The 12,847-nt window shown below is 42.9% G+C and overlaps 1 protein-coding gene across 1 annotated transcript in view; it reads left to right on the top strand.

Annotated features, from left to right (window-relative positions):
- Nucleotides 1–12,847, top strand: part of LOC137504562 (E3 ubiquitin-protein ligase RNF213-like) — a 526,907-nt gene that overhangs the window by 431,997 nt on the left and 82,063 nt on the right. The window contains exon 46 of the mRNA XM_068233144.1: nucleotides 6,189–6,283. Coding sequence (XP_068089245.1) covers nucleotides 6,189–6,283 — 95 coding nt within the window. The remainder of the gene's footprint in view (nucleotides 1–6,188; nucleotides 6,284–12,847) is intronic.

Genomic DNA, 12,847 nt, shown 5'->3' with positions numbered 1-12,847 from the left:
CTTCTTATCTAGCTAGCCTTCATAAGCAACCCATCCATCTGACTATAACCTTCATTAGTGGCCAACTCACCTGACTGTAACATCCATTCATAACTACAGAAGCAGCACATGTAATTAAGGGAAGGCACGCTCCTTACATGCCAGCGAGCGCTGCTGTGTAAGGTGTGCACTGAGCACTCCTGCACATTAAGCTGTGCTGCTTTAAGCAGCATGCTTTATGAATCAACCCCATAAAGTGGTGTGATTGTCCTGCGACAGGAGAGCCTGTCGCAGGACAATTGCACTACAACATTTTGGCAGAGTGCACCAATTTGGTTAGCTTCGTTCCACTCAGTGACGTGCTCCATGCTGGACAGGTAGAATGTCACTGAATTCTGATCAATCGGCGCATGCGTACCTCAATGCTAACACAGCAGTCTACATAGATTGTTGCAGTGCCACTGACTCGAATGCAATCATGTGCTGAGCGGTATTGCTCAGCAATGCACTGCAGAATCTGCATCACCCTACCATTGTTCGAAGCACTTCAATTGCATCACACCACGGGTACTGTATAGAGTCTCATAGAGAGCGGTGGGGTAGAGCAGTGTTTCTCAACATGTTATTGGTATGTACCCCTTTTAAAACCCTGTACTCACCAAGTACCCCCTAGAATAGTAAACATTATCACAAGAACCCCTTGACAAATATATATTTAATCGTAGTATATGATAATTGGTTCTAAACAATTTCCAAGCATTTACTAATGCTTTTAATTGGTTAAATACTAATTTGGTGTTGTTTAAATAAGATTTATAACTTTCTAAAACTCTAAATTTGTTGTTCTATGTTCTTGGTTAAGTATAGCAAGCCCGAGTACCCCCTGGAACCATCAGAAGTACCCCCTGGGGTACGCGTACCACACGTTGAGAATCTAGGGGGTAGAGTACCGCAATGTGATGCAATAACGTGAAATGGGCCTAAAGGCACAAAAACTATCCTACAGAAATACCGTCCCTGAGATTTTTGTTTTTTGACAACTATCGAACTGCAACATAGTATTTGTCACAGTTGGTTTTCTATACAAAATAGTGACAGTCCTGCCCTCTGCATTCAATGAAATACATAAGCCAATGAGCATTTCACAGGACATCTAAGAAGCAAGATGGATATTGAGGTTGTTTTGACTTAAATAATTAATTGATGGCATTCAGGTACATAGTGGAATCTTGTATAATCTATGATCGGACGCCACTCCAAGTTATGGGTTTGGTAAATTGCACACAACCTATAATTAATTATAATGATCTATCGCAGTGAGCAGATTACATAAACTCAAATGGGGCATATGAAATACTACCTCCAAATCAATAGATAGAATATTAATCTATCACAACTGCTATGAACACAACCAGTTAGCATTAACTCAAATAACAATACAAGATTCGGTATAAAGTGTACTCAAATACTGAAATACTTTATTAATATCAAAACATGGGAATGGGGGTAAGGTGATTAAAAACTAAAGAAGGAAATTTGCGGAGTCAGCATATGCAATATATATGGCCGGCCATACAGTCCAACAGACCACTCACTACATACACTCATACATTCCCCCATGCAGCCTAATATAACTCAGCGCTGAGATAATTTTCACAGGAGGACCATGATACAGAGTCCAATAGACTTCTGACGTCTCTTCAAGGTTAGTAACATACAGGTGGTTAGTTGTAATCCATATAAATGTTCATTCTATATATATATAGCAGCTGTTAGCAAGCTTCAGCAATGATCAGGGATGCATGCACAGCATAATGAAAAATGGAAAGATCTCACCAAAGTCTCTTGGAACCTCCGCAGCGCTGCTTCCGAATGCTGCTAGATCGATGGGGTGTGTATGGTCATCATCGGGGGCCCCCCCTCCACCAGGTCGTCATGTGTATAAAGCTGTCAGCAGGGCACAGCGTGGAAATATGGCTGGCTGGCGTCCCAGCTCAGCGCGGATAACAATCTCCACGGACTTCCGTATGGAGCGCCCGTCCTACTGCCTGCAAAGACTCCTGGGTAAGGTAGTTCCCTTGTCGTGGGTAGTCTGGACGGCCGACGTTGCGTTGGCTCCGCCCACCGACGCGTTTCACGCTGTGGGCGTTTCTTCAGGGTGTAGTTCCCTCCCTCTGTGCATCCATTTATATTAGACTACGACCTCCTCCTTGGCTAGCCATTGGTCAGCACTCACCATGACAACAGCCACCTCCAGGATTCAACAGAGACGAGCACAGTTTCAGGAAATAGCAAGTGGGCACGTTCTTACTGCACTTGTCAATTAGACACTACACATAGCGTCATTTCAGCAATTCAGACCTTTCCTTAGTATCATTTCTACTTCACAGAAGGTATAAAATTCATCCCTACAGAGAGTTTCTTTATTTTATTCGTATTATTGGAAGTGCCAATCTTCCTTTGGCTGCACATTTATCACATATCGCCCCTTAAAGGGACATCACACACATAGATCCATCATCTGCCTTTATGTCAAAAGAGAGAGGCCAAGTGATAGCTGACTACAAAATCATTAGACTGACTATGCTCATCACATGCGCACCATCACGTATACGCATTCATGCGCAGAAATGCTCTCTGGTCCAATTCTCTATTGAGGCCATGCGGATACAAGGTGTTTAATCTATATATCCACATGGCCTCCTTGCAATAGAGAGCATCGTCGTAATCCCCCCTCCTGCCTGAAATATTTAGTCTATAAATACCTTTCACTTTAGTTCCGGCCAGATCACTGTTATGACATTCGGCGTAATGTACAGCCAGAAAACTTTTTTCTTCATTATTATCCTCAATTAAACGCAAATGCTCCAGAACTCTGTCTTTCATCATTCTTTTAGTTTTCCCTATATACTTTAGTCCACAAGGACATTCAATCATATAGATAACTTTCTCAGTTAGACAATTTATATGCGATCTAATTTCATACGTATTCTGGCCAGAACTATCGCAAAAGTTCGTATTATCTCTACGATCTATAAAAGGACATAACTTACACCTAGAGCATCTATAGGTCCCATTAGGTATATGTTTATCTAACCATGTTGTCGTATTTCGCTTATATTCACTTTTGACTAATTTGTCACGAAGGTTAGGTGCACGTTTAGCTGTCATAAAGGGTCTAGGCCCAACTATTTTTAGAATCTCAGGGGAAGCAGTCAATATGCTCCAATTTTTCTCTAATATGTGGCGCAAAGGTTCCCAATGGGACCCAAAGGTGCTAATCAGGCGCAGAAAGTCATCACCTCCTTTTTTTTTTATAATTTCTCGACATTTCAATAAATTGATTCTGTCCACATTCCAAGCCTTCCGCAGAGCCCTGCGTAGGGTACGATGTGGATATCCTCTTTGTCTGAAACGATCATACATTGATCTAGCTTCCATACGAAAAGTGTCATCACTGGAACAATTTCGCCTCAACCGGATGAATTGTCTGTATGGCACCCCCCTGATCAAAGGGGAGGGGTGGTGACTGGATGCATGAAGCAGGCTGTTGCCTGCTGTTGGTTTGCGGAATGTAGAGGTTGATATTTTATCTCCCTCAATTTTTAACTGTAAGTCCAAAAAGCTCAACACTTCATTACTCACATTGTAGGTTAATTTAATGTTTTTTGTATTTTGATTCATTCTTATCATGAATTCTTTAAGTTCTTCCTCACTGCCAGTCCAGACCAGGAGCACGTCATCTATGTAGCGAAGCCATAGGGCGGCGTGTGCCCGGAAGCCCGAGTCACCATATACACCTTGGTGTTCCCATAGGCCCAGATGGAGACAAGCATACGCCGGTGCACACGCCGCCCCCATCGACGTGCCCCTGGTCTGCCTGTAGAACAGTCCATCAAAGGAAAAGCAATTCAAATGCAAAATCAAGTCAACCGCATCATAAATGAACTGGTTGAAATCAAGGAATTCTGGATAATGGCCCTGTAAAAAGAATTGTACTGCCCGGAGTCCCTCCTCGTGCGGGATCGACGTGTACAGCGACTCCACGTCGACCCCAACGAGGAGGGAGCCCGGGGGGACCCTCAGGTCTCCAAGTACTCCCAAAAAATTCTTAGTATCTAGCACAAAGGACGGTAATTGGCTCACCAATGGTTTTAAGCGTTCATCCACATGTTTACCCAAGCGTTGTGTAGGACTCCCTATGCCCACCACAATCGGGCGGCCCGGGGGCTTAGACACGCTTTTGTGGACCTTTGGTATTGTATAAAAGGTAGGAATATTGAAAGTATCAACCCTCATATATTCTCGTTCTTCCTCTGTAATTACGTCTTTGCTCCATGCATCATCTATCAAATTGTTAACTCTGTGGGCTATCAGGGGAAATGGATTATCAGATAATTTTTGATAAGTATCACGGTCACTTAGTAATCGTTTGCATTCGGCAACGTAGTCCTCCTCGTTTAGGAGGACCACGTTGCCCCCCTTATCGCCTGGCTTTATGATCAAATTCTTAGCTTCCTGAAGCTCTTTAAGAGCTTCATGCTCATCTTTAGTTAGATTGAACCTTTCTGGTCTCTTAGTCCAATCAAACGTTTTTAAATCCTGTTGGATTGTCTCTAAAAAGACAGATACATACTTATTATTTGACAGGGGAGGCATTTTTATAGATCTCTTTTTTTAATTTAGTAGGAACAAGGGGAGCATCAAGTTGGGAATTAGACATCTCAAAATCATCCAAATAAAATAAAGAAACTCTCAGTAGGGATGAATTTTATACCTTCTGTGAAGTAGAAATGATACTAAGGAAAGGTCTGAATTGCTGAAATGACGCTATGTGTAGTGTCTAATTGACAAGTGCAGTAAGAACGTGCCCACTTGCTATTTCCTGAAACTGTGCTCGTCTCTGTTGAATCCTGGAGGTGGCTGTTGTCATGGTGAGTGCTGACCAATGGCTAGCCAAGGAGGAGGTCGTAGTCTAATATAAATGGATGCACAGAGGGAGGGAACTACACCCTGAAGAAACGCCCACAGCGTGAAACGCGTCGGTGGGCGGAGCCAACGCAACGTGTGGCCGTCCAGACTACCCACGACAAGGGAACTACCTTACCCAGGAGTCTTTGCAGGCAGTAGGACGGGCGCTCCATACGGAAGTCCGTGGAGATTGTTATCCGCGCTGAGCTGGGACGCCAGCCAGCCATATTTCCACGCTGTGCCCTGCTGACAGCTTTATACACATGACGACCTGGTGGAGGGGGGGCCCCCGATGATGACCATACACACCCCATCGATCTAGCAGCATTCGGAAGCAGCGCTGCGGAGGTTCCAAGAGACTTTGGTGAGATCTTTCCATTTTTCATTATGCTGTGCATGCATCCCTGATCATTGCTGAAGCTTGCTAACAGCTGCTATATATATATAGAATGAACATTTATATGGATTACAACTAACCACCTGTATGTTACTAACCTTGAAGAGACGTCAGAAGTCTATTGGACTCTGTATCATGGTCCTCCTGTGAAAATTATCTCAGCGCTGAGTTATATTAGGCTGCATGGGGGAATGTATGAGTGTATGTAGTGAGTGGTCTGTTGGACTGTATGGCCGGCCATATATATTGCATATGCTGACTCCGCAAATTTCCTTCTTTAGTTTTTAATCACCTTACCCCCATTCCCATGTTTTGATATTAATAAAGTATTTCAGTATTTGAGTACACTTTATACCGAATCTTGTATTGTTATTGAAATTGCACACAACCTCCCTATTCCACCACCCCAATGACAGTAGGGGGCGTTAGGTGGGGTCTCTTGCCATTCTTTTCTCATTATGTTCATTAATTCACCCACCCAACTTCCTTTTTGACTTTATATATCTAAATCTAAATATTATATTTTTATATTATTCTGACTGTGTGCACATTTTTTGTTGTTGCTGTTTGTTCCTATTGTCTGGTTTGAATATATTAATGCAGAATGCACAAGAGTAACAATCCCCCTTTCCCCCCTTATACTCACCTATGGGATCTTCACCTTTGGGAGCCATGGAACCCGTACCCTACATTCCCATGAGTGAACCATTGAGCTCCTCCCTACACCAGCCAGTGCCTGACAAAAGCTGTGTGCTGCCTTTCATACATACATTGTCTTTCATTAGACGCTGGAGTGTTGTGAAGGAGCTGAAACCCCATCTTTATCTGTTTGGTTTCACAGGAACCGGTGGCTTTGGTGAAGTTTGGTCAACAAAAGATGAGCGGAACAACTGGGAGAAAGACTTTGTGTCCCGAGTCATTAATCCCGTACTGACGGTAACCACGGAGATCACACCACACTATACACACTGACACAAACGTAAAGACATGTCATTGGGGCAAAGGAATGAAATTATATTTCAACGAGAATAAAGAAGGTGGGATTGTTAGACTGGTAAATAGGAGGAGTCGCCAATATCCTAATACAATTCAATAAGCATTATTTCCCTCCAAAACCAAAGCGATATAAACCATAATGCACTCGTCACCATGTGTCACCATCAGTGCTGTTCTCCATTTTTAAATATGGTAAATCACATTCTTTGATATTATTATTTATTGTATTTATAAAGCACCAACATATTACGCAGTGCTGGACAACAAATACAGATACATACATCATTAACAAGGGGTGACAGACAGAGAGGTAGCACAAGGTTATACATGCAGACAGGGTATAAGCAGTGGTGTAGCAATAGGGGGATGCAAAGGTTGTGACCGCACCAGGGCCCCTTGGGTCACAGGGGCCCTCCCTCAACTGCAGTATTAGTTCTCTATTGGTCCTGTGCTCATAATAATCACTTCTATAGATATAGATTCTTTAAATAGTGTCACACGCACGATTGCAGGACTTCACCAGGGCTGCCCCTACTCTCTGGAACTCTCTCCCACCAGCCGTCAGACTCGCCCCCACCTTTAATACCTTCAAACAAGCTCTCAAGACTCACCTCTTCACGCTCGCATACCCCCCTACACCAGCACCATAATATGTTCTGTTAGACCCCCTCTCAAAAGACGCACCTATTGTCTCCACCCCACCCTTTAGATTGTAAGCCTCCGGCAGGGCCCTCCTCCCTAACGTATCCAGCTTGATTATGCAATCTTACTCGCAACCACCCCTCTTGTAGACTCGAACAGTCTCTATTTTGACCTATGACACTGTATTGTTATCAAATCATTTGCATGATCTTGTTTTGTTGTGAGTTTCCGTATGTTCTACCTGTATGTTAACCCATTTATCTATTGTGCAGCGCTGCGTAATATGTTGGCGCTTTATAAATACAATAAATAATAATAATAATAGTGGTAATTATTAACAAACTGTTCCCCATCCCCTTCTTGCACCTCTGACACTGTAGTTACCATTGGCAGGTTTTGGTGCGCCATATCAATTGTTATGTACAGAGTGCTTGGGGGGCCCAATGTAAAACTTAAAATGGGGCCCACAGCTCCTTAGCTACGCCACTGGGTATAAAATGCATGATCATGTAATTTTACAGAGGCCCAGCAATTCAAGTCTGAGTTACTCCATGGGAAGGGTGTCATTGGTGGGGTTCCAAGATCAAGAAGGACACACTGGGGGACGACGCAGCAAAAGGCTTCCAATCTAAAGGGGAGGGGGGAGGGACACACTAGGTAGGGTGGTGGAATAGTTGTTTGGCTAAGAGAGTTAAGGTGTTGTGGGGGGTAGGCCATCTTAAAGATGATTGAAAGATTGATACAATCTTTTTTACAGCACAGAATAACAGCTTGTGTATGCTATTTTACACATATCAGCGATATATGTATATGTATATGTACATGGTTGTATGTATTTGTGATTTTATTAGGTTTCAATACAATGTTTTTGAATGTTAACAACTATATTTAGAGTTGGAGGTGCCAGTGAGGTATAAACTGATAAATATTATGCTCTATAAGGTAGTATCTACCAATAACTCATAAAAAGGTGGAGCTCCTACCTTAGTGGTGTGTCATAAAATCAATTGGCAATATGAAGTTCATGATAAAATAAAAACAAAAAAAAACACTTATTGGTGCACTTGACAATGCGTTTCATGGTAAAAACCGCTTCCTCAGGTCAGTGTTAGTGCCTGACAGAGTATGAGTGTGGCTGCCGGGCGCCGAGTTCTAACACTGACCTGAGGAAGCGCTTTTTCACCGTGAAATGCGTTGTCAAGTGCACCAATAAATGTTTTTTTTTTCATTTTATCACAAACTTCATATTGCCAATTAATTTTATGATACACCATTAAGGTAGGAGCTCCACCTTTTTATGAGTTATTGGTAGATACTACCTTTTAGAGCATATTATTTATCAGTTTATACCTTACTGGCACCTCCAATTCTAAATATAGTTATTAGTATCTTACCCCCAATCCAAAGGGGTTTTGGCAAAAGGGATCATCCCCTGACCCTGAAGTCCATAACTTTTGGAGCAACGACCACCGAGTGGGGACGTTTTTTCCCCACATGTGACAACGAGTGGTTGCCTCAGACAGCAACCCACCTTTGTGAGTATATTTTCTAACCTTGTATAACTTTTTCCTGGTATCATAACGATATTACACCAGATTGGGCTCCCGGACCCTCCTGTGTTTTTTTCCACTCCACCATACTACAGTTTTTGAATGTTAGTATAGCAGTGCTTATTAGAGGAGTCCCATCCTGATAACAACACACACTGAAAGTATTGCTTTGGTTTTTTGGTAAATATTGTTTACACAAATTATATTTCCATGCATAAGCTTTGGAACCCCCAAGCTCTTTAACCTCTTGAGGACCATGGTCTTAAACCCCCGTAGTGACCAGGCTATTTTTTTTACAATTGAGGCCACTGCAGCTTTAAGGGCTCTCTGCAGGGCAGTACAACTCAGCACACAAGCGATTTCCCCCCCCCCTATTTTCCAGTAACCTCCAGGACAGGTCCACCATGAGACGACATAGGCTCCGCCCAGGAACAGGAAACGTCCAGCTGGAGCACTCTATAGATTTTAAACTGACCCCTCAAACACCAGTTGACATTTCCTGTTCCAGGGAACAAGAGTGCTCTAGGTCGCTCGTCGGTCCGTCAGGCCAGGTGTGCCAGGGACTTGGTTGGCGATGCATGGTGGACCTGCCTGGAGAGGATGTAGGGTCCGATGGGAGAAGCGGTGGTTACCTTCTCCGGAGGCTGTCCTGGCTGCCCGGGTTGTGGTGGTTCCGAGAGGACGCGTGCAGCGTCCATGATTCCCCTATGGCGGAGGCTGTTGGTGCACCGGAACTGATGGGAGGAGCGATCCTAGGCCTCCAGAGGGTTGGCGGATGTTTTTCCCTCAATGGCGGCGCTCGTTTAGAGCACTTCCGCTTTTATGTGACGTCACTTCCGGCCGCATGGGAGAAGAGACGCCGGAAACCTGCATGGCTCGGCATTTCGTTGTGTGAGCGGAGCGGGATGGATGCTGAGCAGGAGCCAGGAAAGGTAAGATTGGCGGAAGGCTTGGGGACCTTTATGGTATGAGCCGAACGCCTTGGGCCGCGTCTATGCTGAGGTCTGACTTTATTATGTTTAACCTAATGGCTGACAGCATGATTGGTTTACCTGTTTAGCGTCTGATCTGAGGTCTGTATTTTACCTGGACAGTTTATAGATTATATGCCTATGGATGCATATACTGATTACGCCTGTCTGAGGTCTGTGTATTAGTGTTACTTATGGTTGCACACAGACATACACATATATATGGGACTGACATCTGAGTTCAGGTTACATGTCGGCCTATATAGATGTGTATACTGGGTGTTGGGCATGGTACTGCTTGGCATGTGTATATATATATATATATATATATATATATATATATATATATATATATATATATATATATACAGTGGGTTGCAAAAGTATTCGGCCCCCTTGAAGTTTTCCACATTTTGTCACATTACTGCCACAAACATGCATCAATTTTATTGGAATTCCACGTGAAGGACCAATACAAAGTGGTGTACATGTGAGAAGTGGATCGAAAATCATACATCATTCCAAACATTTTTTACAAATCAATAACTGCAAAGTGGGGTGTGCGTAATTATTCGGCCCCCTCAGTCAATGCTTTGTAGAACCACCTTTTTCTGCAATTACAGCTGCCGGTCTTTTAGGGTATGTCTCTACCAGCTTTGCACATCTAGAGACTGAAATCCTTGCCCATTCTTCTTTGCAAAACAGCTCCAACTAAGTCAGATTAGATGGACAGCGTTTGTGAACAGCAGTTTTCAGATCTTGCCACAGATTCTCGATTGGATTTAGATCTGTACTTTGACTGGGCCATTCTAACACATAGATATGTTTTGTTTTAAACCATTCCATTGTTGCCCTTGCTTTATGTTTAGGGTCATTGTCCTGCTGGAAGGTGAACCTCCGCCCCAGTCTCAAGTCTATTGCAGTCTCCAAGAGGTTTTCTTCCAAGTTTGCCCTGTATTTGGCTCCATCCATCTTCCCATCAACTCTGACCAGCTTCCCTGTCCCTGCTGAAGAGATGCACCCCCCGAGCATGATGCTGCCACCACATTTGACAGTGGGGATGGTGTGTTCAGAGTGATGTGCAGTGTTAGTTTTCTGCCACACATAGAGTTTTGCATTTTGGCCAAAAAGTTCTATTTTGGTCTCATCTGACCAGAGCACCTTCTTCCACATGGTTGCTGTGTCCCCCACATAGCTTGTGGCAAACTGCAAACAGGACTTCTTATGCTTTCTGTTAACAATGCCTTTCTTCTTGCCACTCTTCCATAAAGGCCAACTTTGTACAGTGCATGACTAATAGTTGTCCTATGGACAGAGTCTCCCACCTTAGCTGTAGATCTCTGCAGCTCATCCAGAGTCACCATGGGCCTCTTGACTGCATTTCTGATCAGCGCTCTCCTTGTTCGGCCTGTGAGTTTAGGTGGATGGCCTTGTCTTGGTAGGTGTACAGTTGTGCCATACTCCTTCCATTTCTGAATGATCGCTTGTACAGTGCTCCGTGGGATGTTCAAGGCTTTGGAAATCTTTTTGTAGCCTAAGCCTGCTTTAAATTTCTCAATAACTTGATCCCTGACCTGTCTTGTGTGTTCTTTGGACTTCACGGTGTTGTTGCTCCCAATATTCTCTTAGACAACCTCTGAGGCCCTCACAGAGCAGCTGTATTTGTACTGACATTAGATTACACACAGGTGCACTCTATTTAGTCATTAGCACTCATCAGGCAATGTTTATAGGCAACTGACTGCACTCAGATCAAAGGGGGCCGAATAATTATGCACACACTACTTTGTAGTTATTTATTTGTAAAAAATGTTTGGAATCATGTATTATTTTCGTTCCACTTCTCATGTGTACACCACTTTGTATTGGTCTTTCATGTGGAATTCCAATAAAATTGATTCATGTTTGTGGCAGTAATGTGACAAAATGTGGAAAACTTTAAGGGGGCCGAATCCTTTTGCAACCCACTGTATATATATATATATATATGTACTGTATGTAGGTAGACTGCCTATGGATGCATATACTGATTATTATACCTTAGCTATATATATATTCTGTTATTGACAGCCTCAGTTGTGGTCATTGTATATTGTATATTATATATTATACAAGTACCTATTTTGATTCACTTTGGAGCAGGGAAGCTTACTTTATCACTTTCTGGTGTATGTTCCCCAGGGTGTCCTTTTTGTTTACTATCTTAGGCAGACTGGTGATTCTGTCTTGTTTTATGTTTTGTTACAGGGCGCAGAGTCTACTGACCCTTCAAGGCCAAGGAGGCGGTGCCCGCTCTGTGATACAAAACTTGCCCATACCTATACTAAACAATTTTTGCCAGCCCTGTTTTGTTAAGTTAATTCAGGAACAGTCAGGGGGATTAAAGAAAGAGATTATGCCAGCAGTTAAACAAGAGATGGCTGATTTACGATTAAGTCATTAAAAGAAGTGTTTTCCTCTGCTATGACTCCTGCAGCTGATACAGTTAATGCTGGCACTAGTGCGGCTGCATCGGCAACTTCTGTGCCTAATACAGATATAATACAACCTGAACAGCCTGCGAAAAATAAAAGTAAATCCTCCACTAAGAGGCCTATTGTTTCTTCCTGTGAAGAAGAAGAGAGAGAGGATGAGGGGGAGGAGGATGATAATGATGAGTCTGATGCATCTTCAGTTAAAAGTATTGAGAGTCAATCAGATACTAAGAGGATTTCCAGATTTAGATTCCCAGTTGATGAAACTGAACAGCTTATTTTAGCTATTAATAATACTTTGAAGATTGAACCAAAGAAATCTGAGGAAATATCATTACATGATAAATTGTACCAGGGAATGGAACCGGATGAGCTCCTTACATTTCCTGTACATAAGTCTACAAATAATACTATTCTGAGTCAGTGGAAATATCCGGATAGGCAATTATTCATGTCTAAGAAGCAGATGTGAAGACATGGGATCGTTGTCCCAGGCTTAATGCAGAATTCTCTCAGGTCAATAAGGATAATGAATTAGCTTTTCGAAGATCTGGGATATCTTAAAGTTCCACAGGATAAAAAGGTGGAATTTGCTCTTAAGAAAGCATGGACTTCAGCAGGGGCAAATTTTCGACCAGCGGCTGCAACAACATGTGTAGCAAGAGTATTGGCCTTATGGGTGAAAAAAGTAGAGGAAAATGTAGAAAGAGGGGCATCTAAGGAAGAGTTCTTGGAATCATTAGATGTCGTATCAAAAGCTACAGACTATAACTGATGCTGCAACGGAAAATATAAGAGAACAACTGCCTTAATTAATACTTCCAGACGTAACTTATGGATAAAGAATTGGGATGGTAGTCGAGCATC

The sequence above is a fragment of the Hyperolius riggenbachi genome, chromosome 4 (assembly GCF_040937935.1).
Source record: "Hyperolius riggenbachi isolate aHypRig1 chromosome 4, aHypRig1.pri, whole genome shotgun sequence".
Taxonomy (NCBI): Eukaryota; Metazoa; Chordata; class Amphibia; order Anura; family Hyperoliidae; genus Hyperolius; species Hyperolius riggenbachi.
The sequence above is the reverse complement of the archived record's forward strand: the minus strand, read 5'-3'. Positions and strand labels throughout refer to the sequence as shown.